Genomic DNA, 18,899 nt, shown 5'->3' on the forward strand with positions numbered 1-18,899 from the left:
GTTTTCCATTTTGCTATATTTAAATAAGTAACTTGCTATCGATTCAAATGAACTTATATATTCATAATTTTATGTCGGAATAGGTTATGAACCGAAAACTACTTAGTTGACCCGAATCATACACAACTATAAAGGAAAACAGGAAAAGGAAGCCGAAAAACACATGTCCAAGGTGGTCAAAAATCAAGGTTATGTTGACAGTTTTCTTCGATTATTAAGGTGTATACCACACCGAATTTCTTCCGACCGGCCAAACTATCAACAAGAAAATAGATTTTGAAGAGTAAATTAAGAATTTTAAAATTATTATTATTATATATGTACATATATAAATGATCAGTATGTTGAGCTGAGTCGATTTAGCTATGTCCGTCTGTCCGTCCGTCTGTCGTCTGTCTGTCTGTATATATACGAACTAGTACCTCAATTTTTAAGATATCATTTTGAAATTTTGCAAACGTCATTTTCCCTTCAAGAAGCTACTCATTCGTCGGAACTGCCGATATCGAACCACTATAACATATACCTGCAATACAAACTGAACGATCGGAATCAAGTTCTTGTATGGTATACGAAATTTGGTACATACTATATTCTAAGACAACAATGTAATCTCCGAAGAAATTGTTCAGATCGGTTAACTATAGCATACAGCTGCCAATCAAACTGAACGATCGGATTACTATAGCATATCTTTATATACATATATAAATCTTCTGACCGTGTGATTGTAATTGAACTGCTCCTAAACGGCTGGACCGATTTCGATGAAACTTTTTGTGTGTGTTCAAGGAGATTCGATAATGGTTTAGATTCACAATTTGGTCCACTGGAAAATGTTTTTTAAAATTAATTTTTCATTTGTAATTAATTGCTAATTTTGGAATGTTTGACCGATAGATTGCGCTTCCATCGCAGTATCCAATATTCAAACCTTAATTGGCGTAGACGTGCAATAAACAAAACGGTGCCAAAATAAAAGGCGGCATCTGTAGACAAGTTTTCATAACGTGGACAGAGTTGTTCTTTCTTAAGTAATAAATTTGGGGGATTCAATACATCTATGGGTAGCTATAACATTTTTTTCATACCTGCTAACTATTGGAGGGGGTATCTTGACAGGCAATTTAAAATTGCAAAAGATCTGGCATCAAAAAATAGCAGCATAACTGAAGTGTTGATAAAAAGTTCTATTAAAATTTGAGATATACAGAAATCTTTTCGAAGCATTGCAAGACTGATGCCATAACCTTGCCAGCCGATTTTTTTGTCTTTCCACGATTGAGAACCGTTTCTTAATATGCAGTCCACCAGGCTGACAATCGATTGGACTCTATTGATTTCACTGATGCACAGCCAAAATTCAATAGTATTTTTACCCCAAAAACCAATTCTTTCTTAACGCACGAAATGCTTTTTGATTCATTTTTGTTGCTTCACCAAAAATGCGATTATTCCTTACTTAATACTTATAATCTAACTAATAGAAATCATATAGATGGTATTAGTAGTACTACCTATGTATCAGCCACAGTAAAACGTGGGCGGGTCCTCTAGTAACTATATATATAGGTAATAACATAATCTCTGAAAAAATTGTTTAGATCGGATTACTATGTACAAACTGAACACATAGTTACTTAAAAAATGCACCTGTGAAGGGTATATTAGCTGCGGTGCAGCCGAAGTTGACGTTTTTTCTTGTTTTTTACTCATAGTAGTACCTAAAACAATTAACAGAAAATAACGTGGTTGTGATTCACAGTGTTCTTTTTGATGCTGAGGTTCTTGTGAGACAGAAAACCTAACATTAATTCCATATTATATGTTTCTTGCTTGAAAAACCTTTGGCTCAACAAAGCCATTATACTCATATATTGCAGGTTTTAGGAGTATAAACCTATGCAAGATTTACATTTGTTAACGTCAGTGAACTTAAACTATCTTAGTAAATACAATATAAGTAAAAACTTAGATAAGAATGTATTGAAAGTTAAATTAAAATTACGACCGTCGCCTTAATTAGCTGCTTAAACTGCCCAAAAAGTTATCATTTTTCTTTAAAGACAATGCGAGGCCGATAATAATTGACATATTACACTTCTAAATAATGTATAAGAAGTTAAATATGATTTATCTGCAACAAATCTTAAGTGGGTTGATAGCAAAAGTACGCATATTTATTTTCACTAGTTGAGTGAACTCTTATTTGATATTTTGTATCATGACAGACATCTGGTGGGCCTTTACTAAATATATTTAGCAACTAATTATTATGCCATAGATTGCGCTAGTGATTTCCTTGATTTTATATTGGGATATTAGAATATTTTTTATAACGTCGACAAAAAAGTACAGAAGAGTATAATAGTTTTGCTTTCCTAATCTAAACTGATCTCAACAAATTGTTATATCGAAATGACAAAATGGGGAAAGTCGGGCAATAATTTCACAAAGTTTCCATGGCTACGCTATAGCATGTGGCGCTGTCTTGTTGGATCGAAATGTCATCCACATCATAAACAACGTTCTCAGAAAAATATAATAAAACATACAGAAACATACAATCGGTGGCAAAAATGATGCTCGAAAAGGTCTGTCCCGTAGTAGTCTGGTAACAGATGCACAGGGTGTACTGAAAATAATGAGCAAAACTTCTCTAACTTCCTTTCTGTCAATGACAACGAAATTTATCATCCATCCTGAGAACTAATGAAGGATTACAAATGAAAACCCTTGATATTAAGAACTTAGGAGACAAAAGTAATGAAAAAACGGATTAGAATCCCTCTCTCAATGGCTAAACTTAACACTTCACAAATCGCTCGTACTAATACTAGTCCTTCTAATGGCACAGAAGCATTGATAATTTCAAAACCTATTGAGCTGAGGGTTGGAGTATTTTAGAGACGAGTATATGGACCTTATGTTTACTAAAAAAATAATTCAGTTAGAAACTTTGTTTATATTAAATGGATGGTAAAGTTCAGTGAACGAGCAGCAAAGCAAAGCTTCCTAATCGTTAGTTGCTTATTTTGGAATATCCGAGCAAATACTCATATAAGCCCGTTGCACTATAAGTGTAAGATCTGACAACCTTGGAAAGTTTACTTTATTATAATTCTGAACTCAATATCGAACTTTAATGACCAATAATATTCACCAACATATCGTTCTATCTTCTTTTATTCACAACTTTATCATATACAATTATTCAGTACTTAGTTGCCATACCCATAGGGAGCAGTGCTGTGCACTGGAACGTAGTAATCACCACTGACGAATTCATAATTGTAGAGGCCACCCATTTTCACGGCACTGTATTGACCACCACATTCCTTGCTAACGGCATCTTCGTAGTCACCGCAACGCATGGAGGGTAAGTTATTTTCACGCACGGCTTCAGCGTAGTAAATACACGAGCGGGCATGACTGCAAGCACCAGTCAAGTCTAAACCACAACCTGGTTGATCCTTACCACCGTTGGGATAGAAAGAGCTCTTGCCAATTGGTTTCAAGAAACCCAGTTTACCACCACATGTCTGAATTGTTTCTACATAGTGAGCGTCCTCGGAGTTGAGACGTTTGTTTGGTTTGCTGTAACTGAAGAGTGGGAGAGCAGGGTCCAGACCGACAATAGCATGAATTTTGCCAGCGCCGACATTCTTGCCCACATAACCGGAAATTTGAGCACCCAAACTGTGACCGATCACTTCGAGTGTATCCAAGTTCAAACCATGATTGCTCACCAAGTAATCAATCATGCTGGCAACCTTCTTTCCCACTCCGGGAACAGCAGCGACGGATGAGACATAGTCAATAGAACGTGCACGTGCCCAATCCACAACGATAATGTTGTATTCACCATGCGATAGCCATGCATCACGAATGTTAACATTCATGTCCGCCTTATAGCTTTGAGTCCAGCCGTGAATTAAAATACGAGTTGGATGACTGGCATCAAAGTGCGAATTGGAAATGGAGTCCTTGTCAGCAGTAATTATTTGTCCATCATTTTGATTCGACAGAGTGTACAAGTAGTAGGTGACTGGAGAGAGATCCAAACGTCCCATAATTTTTTCCTTCTCCTCATGTTCTGCCAACATATTTTCAGCTTCGCTACTAGTCATCCAGACGAGGGAACCATCAGCTTGTGGCACATACCAACCATCCTCGTCATCGACAGGAGCAGCCCAAGCTAGTCAAAGGAATGTTAAAGAATAAATTGAATTATTAAAATATAATTTTAGAGGAGTATAAAGGTTAGTAGCCTGAGTAATAACCTGTTATCGCAAAAAGCGCCAAGATCACGAGAAACTTCATTTCGCTAATGGTGGAGAATAAACAATGATGGTCTTCTGCTGTGATCACCTTTTTATATGCTTTCCAAAATTTAGATATATTGAGATAAATTGTTGAAAAGTAAAAGGGAAACACGTTTCATATCTGATCATTCAAACATTTTAGCTTATGTTGCACGTGCCTGAGAAAGTTTGCCGATAAGCATAATTAGAAAATCAATAACCATAAATAAAAGCCGTTTAATATTGATGAAAGCTAATTTTGTTTGAAGTTTTTTTTGGCTAGTGATAAGGAAGATGTGCGAAATTCTATTATATTATTAAAATTATACTAGCCAATTGAGTTAAGTACATCTACCTGCGGCCTCCGCACTAGAAGCAGCACCATATGTGAATGCACAACAACTACAATTATATCTAGGTCGAACACGAGAGATTGAGCCGATTGATTCGTGTCGCTATCGGGGCTAGTGGTAGTTGCAAGTATCACATCCAGGAAAATACCTTAAGATGTAGAACCTCAACCAGAGGATCGCAATCTAAGCGGTTTTATATATGCAGGCTTTCTCCGGAAATTAATAGGATTGAGTTGATTAAAAAATTTATTGAACTAATCGTGACAATTCTTGAAAAACTTTCAAAGTAGGCTCCTTCTGCGTAGATGCAGCGTTGCCAGCGCGATTTCCAAACATTGTAGGCGTCACGGAAATCATTATCCGAAATAGCATTGAGAGCCGAGATGCATGCTGCTTGGATCCCTTCTATTGTCTCAAAAGGCTTGCCTTTCATCGTCCTTTTCAGGCAGCTGCGGAAGTGTTGGGACGCCGGCCTTTGTTAGGTAGCTGTTGGCAAGAAAGGTGGTGTGAGCCTGTACATATTCTTTATATAACTCATACACTGACCGACAAATTCGGTATAAGATTTATTAGAAAAACGAAAAATAGTATATATATGTATGTAGTCTATGGAAGTTAGGCGTAGTTCCCTGAGGTTTAGTCCGATTTCGTCCATTTTCGTATCGTAAGATGGGAATGTAAGAAGAATGTCAGCTTCCAAAATTGGTTGAGACCAGTCGGTCGGATCTCCCATCGTCCAGTTCTTACCCCGGCTCTTATTAAGCCCTCTCATACGATCTGGGGGGTAAAATTTAAATACTCTGGAATTTTTTAGTTATTGATTTATAGCGCTTCTAGTAGTTTCTAACAGTACCGGTACATGGACAGTTGACAGTATCTTCCAAATTCATTAATTTCCACACTGACTGTATATGTACACATGTATATTAAACCTACAATATTAGAGAAAGAGGTTAAACTTTTTTTCAAAATTGTTAGCCAACAGATGCCCCTTGCTACCGCGATCATCTGTACCAAAGTACAGTTCTATATCTTAATTTAGTGCTTAGTTTTTTTATAGGCGTTTTGTGGGCGTGGCAGTGAACTGATTTAGCCTATACGAGTACCTTACTTTTTTGCTAAGAAACATATAAAATAAGTTTGATTACGATATCTTAATTTTTACTCAAGTTATTAAAGCCGTTAGGTGAGCGAAACTATTATGTGGTACTCTGTAGCAGCACGTTCCAAAAGTATAAAAATTCCAATGTTTTTCAATGTCTAGAAGCGAATTTGGGTATGAAAAAAGAAAGCCAAAAAATATTTTTTTTCATTTAGCGGTGTAATCGGGTTCACAACGGCTGTGTAGAGCTAATGGGAAACCCGAGGAGTAAGTACCGGGATATTGTAATTTAAATTCCCCGGGTAAATGATATTTCAAAAAATGTATTTTGCTAAGTTGGTAGGACTGTCCTTAATTACTATGCCGAATATAACTACGATCTGTCAATCAGTTTGTTTACAGAAACTGTTTAAATCGGTACACCTCAGTCATAAAAATGTCGAAAAAAAAATTTTCTCGAAATTCGTATATCAAACCAAATTTTGAATTTGGAAAACGCTTACTGTGATTCAGTTTTATCAAAAACACAAGCCTACGAGTGGTAATTACGAAGACGGCCGAGAGGTCGTTGAAGTCATGCCTCGTTCTGGACGACCTTCGACCTCTTCCACTGATGAAAATACTAAAACAGTCAAGGATATGGTATGGTATATGGCTTGCAGGCCAGTGTAGCAGGAGAAGGCTACATCTCTCGCGTTCTTGCCCGACTCGACTTTTTTCAAAAAGAAGACGATTGTGACCGAATTTAAGCGCAAAACAAAACATTCTTAAATAATTAAACACTTTGCGTTGTTTTTTTTTACAATTTCCAGACACTTTGTCGCAAGGTGTGAGTATACTTATAATGCGGAGGTCGTAGGTAGATGGATTATCTTGATGTACTTAACTCAATTGGCCAATACAATAAAACAATAAATTTCGCACATCTTCCTTATCACTAGCCAAAAAAAACTTCAAACAAAATTAGCTTTCATCAATATTAAACGGCTTTTATTTATGGTTATTGATTTTCTAATTATGCTTATCGCCAAACTTTCTCAGGCACGTGCAACATAAGCTAAAATGTTTGAATGATCAGATATGAAACGTGTTTCCCTTTTACTTTTCAACAATTTATCTCAATATATCTAAATTTTGGAAAGCATATAAAAAGGTGATCACAGCAGAAGACCATCATTGTTTATTCTCCACCATTAGCGAAATGAAGTTTCTCGTGATCTTGGCGCTTTTTGCGATAACAGGTTATTACTCAGGGTACTAACCCTTATTCTCCTCTAAAATTACTTTTTAATAATTCAATTTATTCTTTAACATTCCTTTGACTAGCTTGGGCTGCTCCTGTCGATGACGAGGATGGTTGGTATGTGCCTCAAGCTGATGGTTCCCTCGTCTGGATGACTAGTAGCGAAGCTGAAAATATGTTGGCAGAACATGAGGAGAATGAAAAAATTATGGGGCGTTTGGATCTCTCTCCAGTCACCTACTACTTGTACACTCTGTCGAATCAAAATGATGGACAAATAATTACTGCTGACAAGGACTCCATTTCCAATTCGCACTTTGATGCCAGTCATCCAACTCGTATTTTAATTCACGGCTGGACTCAAAGCTATAAGGCGGACATGAATGTTAACATTCGTGATGCATGGCTATCGCATGGTGAATACAACATTATCGTTGTGGATTGGGCCCGTGCACGTTCTATTGACTATGTCTCATCCGTCGCTGCTGTTCCCGGAGTGGGAAAGAAGGTTGCCAGCATGATTGATTACTTGGTGAGCAATCATGGTTTGAACTTGGATACCCTCGAAGTGATCGGTCACAGTTTGGGTGCTCAAATTTCCGGTTATGTGGGCAAGAATGTCGGCGCTGGCAAAATTCATGCTATTGTCGGTCTGGACCCTGCTCTCCCACTCTTCAGTTACAGCAAACCAAACAAACGTCTCAACTCCGAGGACGCTCACTATGTAGAAACAATTCAGACATGTGGTGGTAAACTGGGTTTCTTGAAACCAATTGGCAAGAGCTCTTTCTATCCCAACGGTGGTAAGGATCAACCAGGTTGTGGTTTAGACTTGACTGGTGCTTGCAGTCATGCCCGCTCGTGTATTTACTACGCTGAAGCCGTGCGTGAAAATAACTTCCCCTCCATGCGTTGCGGTGACTACGAAGATGCCGTTAGCAAGGAATGTGGTGGTCAATACAGTGCCGTGAAAATGGGTGGCCTCTACAATTATGAATTCGTCAGTGGTGATTACTATGTTCCAGTTCACAGCACTGCTCCCTATGGGTATGGCAACTAAGTACTGAATAATTGTATATGATAAAGTTGTGAATAAAAGAAGATAGAACGATATATTGGTGAATATTATTGGTCATTAAAGTTCGATATTCAGTACAAAATTATAAAACTGTCGAGTTGCCAAGTATGTCAGATCTTACACTATCGAGCAATGGGTTTATATGAGTAGTTGTACGGATATTCCAAAATAGTCAATCAACGATTAGGAAGTTTTCCGGTCGTTCACTGAACTTTACTGTCAATTTAATGTAAAGAAATTGTTTAACTGGTTTATATCTTTAGCAAACTCCGTCTAACAAAAGTTCAGATACTTAGCTATCTGGCCACCTTTTGTTTGGATATCTTACCCGAATTAGTACCCTTATTGTGTCTAGTTAGTAAATAAGCCGCTACTTACTTATTTTTCAGACACTTTCTTCCGCCTCGTACATGAAGCTTCGCCGCGCTATCCAGATAAGATAGTCGTCGCCAATACATCTTGCGAAACAATCTTCTCTGGAACACTCCACGCCAAGCTAGATTTTGAGCTAGATATTGAGCTTGGCGTGGAGTGTTCCGGAGAAGACATTATCTGCGGGTAAAGAAGCACTAGTACTAGGACGAGTGACTTATGAAGTATTAATTTTGGCTGTTGTGAGAGGGATCTTTATCCTATCTATAATCCTAATTGTCTTCTGATTTCGTAAAACCAACGATTTTCAATTGTAGTCCTTCGTTAGGTTTCCAGGCTGGCATCGTTATTGCTGTTGATGGAGCCGCCAAGATAGTCGAAGTCCATAAGTGCTTCTAAAATAAAGGTGCTAGTTACTAGCTCATTCTTCCCTTTCCTACCTTGATGGTGGGCGGGTGCTGCTCAACGCCATTCTACAAATCCGTATTGCTCACTTTTTTCAGTACAGTGCATCTGTTTTCTTACTACTGCGGGGAAGACGCGTGATCTTTTCGAGCATCATTTCTTCCTTTAGCTCAATAATATGGCATAACGAGTCATATTGAATGGCACTCTTTAATATGCAATTAATCTATCTGTTTAAATAAATATAAACTCTTTTCTCCAGTTTCACCGCTCCACCCGGGAGACTAATGGCGCGACCTGATATAAACAACCATATTCATCACACCTGAGAACAAACCTGAGAATACTTACAGGATCTCTCCACACAAAACGACACACTCAACATTTGAAAATACTGCATACGATGACATCCTACAGCACCAACTATACAAAAAGTATTAGATCATCGCTTCTACTCACATACGCGCGACATTCGATTTTGAGAGCCTTCCTGCGCAGTCCATCTTTTTACCTTCGGTCGATTTGTCCGCATGATTTTTGGGACCACTTAATCCGATTACATATGATGTGTTAAGTGTAGTTGTAAACCTCGTATTATTATAAACTATACGCTATTCACTCGGAAGTGTCTATAAACGATTCTATGACAGCTCACGATCTTCCGCCCTAAGAGCTTAGACCAAGTATCCTCTGGGTAGCCAGAAGACGTCCGTTTGAAGGCAAGCTCAAGTCAGAAGGCGAAACATGAACCCCAAGGTTTGGCACCCTCCACGTAAAAAAGCAACCACAACGAAAATCAAACAACAGCATCGGAAGAGACACCCTTTTGATGACGACCATGGCAAACGAAATCAGGATTACAATTTGAGGGCTTGCACCTGGAATATCCGGTCCCTTGATTTGGAAGGTGCCGCTGCTCAGCTGGTTGAAGTCCTCGTAAAACTAAAGGCTGACATCACCACCGTTTTAGAAATGCAATCGACGGTGCAAGGACTGAGGCGAGTAAGTCTTTCTGGCATTTACTGCAGTGGCCTTATAAAGGATCGCAAGTACGGTGTGGGATTCGTGATGGGAGAGAGACCCCCATTAAAGCGAGGTTCTTCAAAATATCGCTGATTTGCGCCCACGCTCCGACGGAAGAGAAGGACGATGTAACCAAAAATGCATTCTATGGACGCTTAGAGCGCGCCTATGAGAGCTGCCCCCGCCACGGTGTCAAAATCGTGCTTGGTGACTTTATCGCCAGGGAGGGCAAAGAAAGTATCTTTGGCACAACGGTCAGCATATTGAACCAAGATGATGAAACATCCCCAAATGGATTGAGACTGATCGACTTTGCAGGGACCCGAAATATGATTATTTCTAGTACTAGTTTCCAGTATAGGAAAATCTCCAATGTCTTAGACGTGCGTACGCTCTGAGGTCCTAACATCGACTCGGACCACTATATTGTTGCAGTCAAGATACGCACTCGCCTCAATGCAGCAAAAAACGCACGCCAACAAACACAAGGAAGGTTCGACGTCGAGAAGCTGCAATCACAAACAGACTTGCACTCCTGCTCTCTCACACTTCAGCAACTTGATATAAGGAAACTGTTGGACGGCAGTTCAAGCCCCTTACGTGTAGCTGTAATCGAAACCATTAGTTTTCGGGAAATGCAAAAGAACAGCAGGTACAACGAGGAGTGCCGTGTCGCAGCGGAGAGAATACAGACTGCCTACCTCGCAACGATACAATCGACCAATAGGCGAAAGTAGCGAAGAAGGCGAACCGAAATGTGACGTTCCATTGCCCGACCATAAGAAAGTTCGAATAGCAAATACCCGTCTGAAGAACAACAAAGCGGCGACACCGATGGATTGCCGGTCGAGCTGACGAAAGCATGGCATCATGATTTGAATTTAACTGTGCTCTTCCCAATCCACAAAAAGGAAGACCACACAATCTGCGCCAAATACAGTGGAATAAGCCTCCTAAACATCGCATATAAAGTTCTCTCGAGCGTACTGACAAGAAATTCACCATGCGCTAAATCTTAGAAAACACCCGTGAAAAGAGGATCGAGACACACTTCCTCTTCTTCGCTTTCAAAAGCTTACATAACACGAAAAGGAGCTGCCTTTATGATGCTATGTCTGAACTTGGTATCCCCGTAAAAGTATTACGGCTGTATAAACTTAAGCATAATCAAAGGCTCCGTCAAGATCGAAAGGGACCTCTCCGAGCCGTGCGATACCAAACGAGATTTCACACAAGGCGACTCCCTATCGTGCGAGTTTTTCCATCTACTCTTAGAGAAAACCATTCGAGGTTGATACCATTCTTATCTTCTTAGAAGTTAGTATAGTTCCGTTTTATTCAGACGAGGGAAAGACGAAGTATCTCCTGTCATCCCTCATTTCTATTGAGTCATGACTTCGCAGTCGTAGATAATTTCGTCTATCCTGGAACCAGTGTGAGCATAGTGACATAGTGTGGAAAAACTTCAGCTTGAGAGCAGAGGAAGAGAAAGAGAAAGACCTCCACTTCGTTGAAAAGAAAAGGTGAAGATGGACTTTGTTACTCTTGGAATTTACAATTGGTGCCAGACAGCAAAAAGGAAGAACGTCTGGCGCGCGCGAAAATACGAGCAATGTTGACCCCATTTGATACCTTTTTGGCGTAATGATGTACTAGTAAAGACAGTTCTATAGTTTTGCCGATCTTGACAATTTTTAGGCATGCGGCAGATTAGTGAAGGCGCAAATTGTGCAAAGTTTAATTCCGATATCTTTTATAGCGGTTGATATAGACTGTAAATAAGATAAAATTTGATTTTTGTTGTAGTCCGTTTAAAATATCTATTTACACGTGATTGAGATATTTGTCTTACTGTCATAACCGATACGTCACGTAGACATAAGTTAATGTCCATTTAAGTATTATCAATGATAAACTGATAACCAATATTAGTCTATATAAGTATTGATTGCAGACAGCAGACAATACTACGACCTACATAAGTCTGCTGTCTGCAATCAATACTTAGGTCGTAGCTAGTATCAAGAGATAAACAAGTAAGTAGCGGCAAGATTCGGGCTCAGCTGAATATTAGATATCGTTATTAGAAGGAATGTGAATCGATTGGCCACTTTGTGGCATTTAAATAGGTGTCTTTTGCCCAAAGTATCGATTTGAAAGTCAAACGAAGTAGAATATTCATAGTTTTATATCCGGAGTAAGGAATAAAGAGGAAATTCTCATAAGCAGAATATGAAATGACGCTAAGTTAGATATAGGCGTGGTCGAGGTTCGACAGTTCCTTTTTTGAACCGATTGTGATCTGACACAATGATGGTGAACATTTTATGAGCTTTGGGCGATCAGAAATCCCAAAATTATATAACAGATAACCTAAAATCAATTGTATATGTGTTTAGGTGTTACAGACAACTGTCGGGTGGACAAAACTATTATACTCATGTGAAACATGTCATGAAAGTGTAAACTTACTATCAAATATCAGTATGTGAATGTCCGTGATCTTACGTTACTTTTGTAGATAAAGACAAGTGCAATAATTACACTCACATATAAATCACGAGTGAAGAACAAATCCCGAATTAATTAGACTTTTTCGAAATCTAAAGATAAAGACAGCTGAACTGGCCTTAAGTATTCAATATTTTCTGAAGACAACACGTGACAAATAAACATATACATAACTCCTCTTTTGCTTATGTATAGGAAGGTAAATAAAATTTATCTAAATAAGTTGAGTAAGTAGAAGCAACTTAATAGTAATTTTCACTCGACCGGCTAACTCTTATTAGATATTAATCATAATATAATTATATTGATCATATCAAGTATGTATTATTAAATAGGTCTTACGAATATTTATTAAAAGTTGTCTGAATAACTTCTATTATTCCATACATTATTTGCGCCATATTTGTATGCTTGCGACAAAGTTATATGTTTACACCTCCACAAAATGTTGCGGAAGAGTATAACAGTTTTCTTTATCTAACGGTGGTTTGTATCGTCTTCACAAGATATGAAGGTAGTTATAGCCCCTTTCCTTGAAAGCTAAGGAGCAGTCAATAAGCTAATCAAAGATATCTAAAAAAAAATCCACTTCTTATACCGAAATATTAAGATTGAGAAAATCAGGTAAAAATCTGAACCAATTATTGTATCACGTCTGTATTATGTAAACCCTTATGGCTGATTCGCATAGAACTCTTGCTACGCTTTGCGTCACAGCTTTGTTTTGACAGTAAAGTTCGATGTATGCTTTTATAGGAGTACGTTCACATCAAAGCGAAATACAGCAGACGAAACAAAATGTTGCCAACTCTCATCTTTTTACGCTTTCTCAAGCAAAAGTCGTGATTTTTATTAACGAGGAGCACAGAAAGCAAAACGTTCATTCCGGCATACCCTTGGCTTTCTTTACTACATTGTCAATGTATGATATGTCAAATAAAGCGATCAAAGTTTTATGTGAATGGGCCATAAAAGTATTTTAAAACTTTTTAGTACACAAAAGTCTTTGAAATTTCGTTTAATTAAGAACGCGAAATTCATGTGATATTTGTTACTGCTGAAAAATTCCAAAATTTGGCTGCACCCGAACTATAAGCTTCCTTACATGCCATACGCTTATGTTTATCAACATAGTCCAAAGCGCACACACATTTCATAAGATTAACATTAGAGCACGACATTGGTAAAGGTTCCGCAAATCATAAGCAAAGCGACTAAACATCGATACGTCGCAATTGCTTTTGCCTTTATCAGTTTATCTGGAGATCTCACTTTCCCAAATGGAGAATATATAAACCCGAGACTGTCTTTGCTAATAATCATAGCTGATTCTACAGTGTTTGTGAAATGAAGTTTTTTGTGATTTTGGCAATTTTCGCGGTAACAGGTAACTTTTGAAATTAATTTCCAAAAAATGTTTCTTTTCGCGAAATTCACCAAATTCCTTTTATTCAACTAGCTTCGGCTGCTCCTGTTGATGACGAGGATGGTTGGTATGTGCCACAAGCTGATGGCTCCCTCGTCTGGATGACTAGTAGCGAAGCTGAAAATATGTTGGCAGAACATGAGGAGAAGGAAAAAATTATGGGACGTTTGGATCTCTCTCCAGTCACCTACTACTTGTACACTCTGTCGAATCAAAATGATGGACAAATAATTACCGCTGACAAGGACTCCATTTCCAATTCGCACTTTGATGCCAGCCATCCAACTCGTGTTCTAATTCACGGCTGGACTCAAAGCTATAAGGCGGACATGAATGTTAACATTCGTGATGCATGGCTATCGCATGGTGAATACAACATTATCGTTGTGGATTGGGCACGTGCACGTTCTATTGACTATGTCTCATCCGTCGCTGCTGTTCCCGGAGTGGGAAAGAAGGTTGCCAGCATGATTGATTACTTGGTGAGCAATCATGGCTTGAACTTGGATTCACTCGAAGTGATCGGTCACAGTTTGGGTGCTCAAATTTCCGGTTATGTGGGCAAGAATGTCGGCGCTGGCAAAATTCATGCTATTGTCGGTCTGGACCCTGCTCTTCCACTCTTCAGCTATGATAAACCTAACAAACGTCTGAACTCCGAGGACGCTCACTATGTAGAAACAATTCAGACATGTGGTGGTAAATTGGGTTTCTTGAAACCAATTGGCAAGAGCTCTTTCTATCCTAACGGTGGTAAGGATCAACCAGGTTGTGGTACAGACTTGACTGGTGCTTGCAGCCATGCCCGCTCATGTATTTACTACGCTGAAGCCGTGCGTGAAAATAACTTCCCCTCCATGCGTTGCAGTGACTACGAAGATGCCGTTAGCAAGGAATGTGGTGGTCAATACAGTGCCGTGAAAATGGGTGGCCTCTACAATTATGAATTCGTCAGTGGTGATTACTATGTTCCAGTCCACAGCACTGCTCCCTATGGTTATGGAAATTAAGTAGGTGTTCATATTGAAACACTATTTATCTAATAAAAATTTGCCGCATTTCTTGAGGAAATATCTGTGCATTTGTTTTATTAAATTTTTGTTTTTACCTTTGTTTAGTGAGTTTTCTACAAACCTTTTTTTACTGGCAGCAGCTAGTGAATAGGAATTGTGTGTAGTGTTTCTAAGTATTCGAATGTATGTTCGGTCAACGGTGGCTTAAATTAATATTTTCAAATACGCCGATTGACTTGCTTGATGGCTGTTGGACTTTAGATTCATACTCTCGCAACATGTTGCTACAGAGTGTAATACTTTTGTACGGTTATTTGTTTCACCTAAAACTAATAGTGATAAAAATAGGGTTTTACATACGTAAATGATCATAACCACAAGACGATTTGAATTGCCGGTGACTGGCCGTATGGCTGCCCGTACAAGCCATTGAGATATTTTTGATAAAACTTTGTACACGTATTCCTTACCAAAATGAAAGATTTATATTGTGTTATCGAACCGTTGCCACGCCCAAACTAAAAATTGAGACACAAAATAACACATATTTTGTTGGAGTAAATCGCGGTAAGAAGCAACTTCTGTCGTTAGGTTAAGGGGCTATACCAGTGTAACACATGAAGACTATTTTCGGGAATTTTTTAAAGAGAAAGTACGCTATTGAATATTTAGAACATCTTTGAACGTAATTAGGTATATTTTCAGCTATATTTTAAGATTTTTTTTTATACAGAAATGTTGAAAAATAAAGGAGTTAAGGGCTGTCTACGGAGGTGCCAAAAAAAAAGTGCCCAACTGCTGACGAATGAGTAGCTGAAACAAAAAATTCAAAAAATTTTTTAAACTTAAAGATATTTCCTATACAATGACGTACAATCTTTGAAAAATATCAAAAATTAACAAAATGGCGTGATTTTGAAAAAAAAATCGTTTTTTTAGGTAAAAAAATGGTCGTTTTTTTAATGCCAAATTGACAATTTTCAACCAATCAAAGAGATCGTAGGTAATTGTATGGTATATATATTCGACAATACTCAGTTTTAATTTGGTCGATCGATTGAGTCGATCGGTTAATTTCTCGTTGAGTTATGATGTCAGCAATTTTGAAAAATGTCGTTTCGAGAAAAACGCGTTTGAAGTTTCACTCATATATGATTATACCTGCGAGCTGTCGCTATTTAGAACGCTGCCATCCAAAAACTATTCAAGATACGACCTTGCCTATTTCACAGGATATTTTTGGAAATATAAGCTATCGAAAATTTTCTTTTTAAATGTCACACTGGTATAGCCCCTTAAACCTATGCGTGACCGATGAGCCGTTGAGGAGCATAACTAAAAACCTTTTCAATTGAGGGTAAGAATGAGATAGAACAGGGCGAAGGACTAAGTAAAAACAACAGGAGAAAGCATCGAAGTCAACAGAAACATTAACATACGTAACTAGAGATAACGGGGTTTTCAATAGAGGCGCTACAAAAGTAGTTTCCGCTCTTTTGACATTTCTCTTCAGTAAGAATTGTTATTTTATCACGGAAAAATATGCGGTCCATCAACGATAAAAGGAATAAAGAATTTCATTCATATTCCAAACGCTCTTATTGAAAAATCCGTTAGAAAGGAATTATTAGTCCTCACAATGGAAGGGTTCGCCTGAACTATAATTGTCTAACACAAGTATAGTTTTCTCCTTAGGATTGTCAATTGATATCAGTATGCTATAGGACGCTGTTTGATTTAAACATGCGCAGAGAGGAAACAACCAGAAAAGAAAAAGCTTCCAAAAACTGCAACCGAAAGAACAGAACGAAAGTAATAACATAATCGTATAGAAAATGGAGGACAAATCGTTCAAATTATTATTTTTTATTCATAATAATAATAATATAAATAAATAAACTATTCATAATTCAAAATGTTAAAACATTTCTTGCAGTAGTTTTCTACAATTGCAGTATATGTACATATCTTGGGATTACAACCGATAAGATGTGTACATGGAAAGACAGTGTGCAAATTAAAAGAAATCAGGACTGGTTAAAGTTTTTGCAGCTATACTGACTCTTAAGATAAAGATCCCGCCATAATATTATTAATAATAGGCTGGTTAAATAATAATGGGTTGTCAAAAAAGTCTTGCGGTATTTTTATTAATTTTTTTATTTTTATTTTTTGATGAAATTTTTGATGCTACGGCTGCTAATTTTCTTTCGACCAATTCCGGAGCGATTTTATCGTGCATCTTCGAGCGTGGACCACCTCTACACCAGCACGAAAACGTTGAAACCATCGTTGTGCGGTGGAAATGGAAACTGTATCGGGTCCATAAACTGCACAAATTGTATTGGCGGCTTGAGATGCATTTTTGTCTTTATCGTAGTAGTACTGTAAAATATGCCGTATTTTCTCTTTATTTTGCTCCATGTTTGCGACGCTGTAACTCACGAACGACTTAAAAGAAACGACAATCAATCAAACACGTGTTAGCGCGTGAAATGAGCCTTCCAAAAAGGTATAGCATGACCCGATGCGACGAATAAAACTAGAACTACGCGCTATTAGCGCCAACTAGCGAAAATACCGACAAGACTTTTTTGACAACCTAATATATAAGGCAATACTCAGACCGATCTGGTCGTATGAAATGCAAATCTGGAGCAGCTCTGAATTTCAGAATAAAGTTTTACTAATGAAACATACGAGGTGTGTTCAAAGAATTACGGAAAGTTTCGCTTCTTTCAATCGTCAAAATACTTCTCAAACTCGATTTTTGAGATGACTTTAGTTCCTTCATTTTCATCCATCATTGCATCATTGTTTTCAAATATGGATACTTCCTCCGATTTTGCATCATGCTCTTCCGATAAATTGAACGCAACGATAATGTTAGATATGAAACTATCTCAATATTTGTTTTTTTAAAACATATAAAATGTTGATCTGCAAAGCTTCGGCATGACGAAAACAACTGAATGGTTGATATGTGCTGCAAAGCTAAGCATGAGAAGAATAAAGCAAATTGTTTAAATCTTTGCCAGTTGCATACTGCTTGTAACTCTGCCGAATGATGGATAACAAATCACTGCTGACAAGAATTCCATTTCTAATTTGCACTTTGATGCCAGTCATCCAACTCGTATTTTAATTCACGGCTGGACTCAAAGCTATAAGGCGAACATGAATATTAACATTCGTGATACATGGCCATCACATAGTGACTACAACATATTATGTTTTATCTTGGATATTCTCGGTCAAAGTGATCAAAGTTTGGGTGCTGCCAAAATCATGTCATTGTCCGGTTTCCCACTCTTCAGCTGGTATGTTTCAAGAAATGAGTAACGGTGCATTAGCCGCTGCATCTGTAAATGCAATGCTAAATTCAAGGCACAAAATTCGGTTCTTCCCTGAATAAGATAAGTCGATCCATTTCTTTACTGACCCCAACATAATGCAAATGATATGTATAAATTTTTTGAGGGTATAATCTGATTATAGTTTATATATCACCTTAACTGTATTATGCTCATAATTCTATAGTGAAGAGACGTCGTTTTAAGTTTTATTTATCCATTCGCTATTCCTTAATTGAAAAATTTTTGTTTCTTCGCTCTCTCGACAACGACTGAACGAAAGAGCGTAAGTATATGTATGAAGTTAGGCAAAGGACTTTCGGGTATAGCTCGATAAACAGTGAGTGGGCGGTTGAAATAGATCACATACGGTCGCACTGAACTTACAGCAACCACAAAGACGGATCAAAAATAGCTACTGCAGTTATCGCGTTGATCTATAATCAGAGCTGGATCTGAGCCAACGCTTCACGCTTACGGAATGCTGAAGGTCTTTGCTGTCAAGAAAACGGCTGGGATAGTCAAAAGTTCAAGAAACAACATACTTGTACATTGCGAAAAAACAGAAAATTGTAATTAGCATTCCCAGGTAAATGATATTTTAAAAATTTATTTTGCTCAGTTGGTAGGACTGTCCTTAATTACTATGTCAAATATAAGCGCGATCTGTCAACCAATTTGTTTACAGCACCTGCTTAAGTCGGGACTCCTCAGTA

At 37.9% G+C, this 18,899-nt stretch overlaps 4 protein-coding genes across 7 annotated transcripts in view; 2 read left to right on the plus strand and 2 right to left on the minus strand.

Annotated features, from left to right (window-relative positions):
• The window catches only part of LOC126753162 (RYamide receptor), a 361,468-nt gene that overhangs the window by 271,031 nt on the left and 71,538 nt on the right, over positions 1–18,899 (minus strand). The gene's annotated exons all lie outside the window — the stretch shown is intronic.
• On the minus strand, positions 3,222–4,323 carry LOC126753335 (phospholipase A1 VesT1.02-like). Its single transcript, XM_050464703.1, has 2 exons — positions 4,284–4,323; positions 3,222–4,198 (listed from the first exon to the last, which is right to left on the minus strand). The coding sequence occupies exons 1-2, from the start codon at positions 4,321–4,323 to the stop codon at positions 3,222–3,224; spliced, it is 1,017 nt and encodes a 338-aa protein (XP_050320660.1).
• Positions 6,961–8,062, plus strand: LOC126753330 (phospholipase A1-like). The gene is made up of 2 exons (XM_050464690.1): positions 6,961–7,000; positions 7,086–8,062. Exons 1-2 carry the CDS (start codon positions 6,961–6,963, stop codon positions 8,060–8,062), a joined length of 1,017 nt encoding a protein of 338 aa, XP_050320647.1.
• LOC126753345 (phospholipase A1-like) lies at positions 13,739–14,827 on the plus strand. The gene is made up of 2 exons (XM_050464713.1): positions 13,739–13,778; positions 13,851–14,827. Exons 1-2 carry the CDS (start codon positions 13,739–13,741, stop codon positions 14,825–14,827), a joined length of 1,017 nt encoding a protein of 338 aa, XP_050320670.1.

Source organism: Bactrocera neohumeralis, chromosome 2 (genome assembly GCF_024586455.1).
Source record: "Bactrocera neohumeralis isolate Rockhampton chromosome 2, APGP_CSIRO_Bneo_wtdbg2-racon-allhic-juicebox.fasta_v2, whole genome shotgun sequence".
Classification (NCBI taxonomy): domain Eukaryota; kingdom Metazoa; phylum Arthropoda; class Insecta; order Diptera; family Tephritidae; genus Bactrocera; species Bactrocera neohumeralis.

Bases quoted from the DNA above. Each gene is read 5' to 3' on its own strand.
- LOC126753335 (XM_050464703.1), bottom strand. From the start codon at position 4,323: ATGAAGTTTCTCGTGATCTTGGCGCTTTTTGCGATAACAG. The intron at 4,199-4,283 runs GTTATTACTCAG...TCCTTTGACTAG, and splicing joins GGCGCTTTTTGCGATAACAG to CTTGGGCTGCTCCTGTCGAT.
- LOC126753330 (XM_050464690.1), top strand. From the start codon at position 6,961: ATGAAGTTTCTCGTGATCTTGGCGCTTTTTGCGATAACAG. The intron at 7,001-7,085 runs GTTATTACTCAG...TCCTTTGACTAG, and splicing joins GGCGCTTTTTGCGATAACAG to CTTGGGCTGCTCCTGTCGAT.
- LOC126753345 (XM_050464713.1), top strand. From the start codon at position 13,739: ATGAAGTTTTTTGTGATTTTGGCAATTTTCGCGGTAACAG. The intron at 13,779-13,850 runs GTAACTTTTGAA...TTATTCAACTAG, and splicing joins GGCAATTTTCGCGGTAACAG to CTTCGGCTGCTCCTGTTGAT.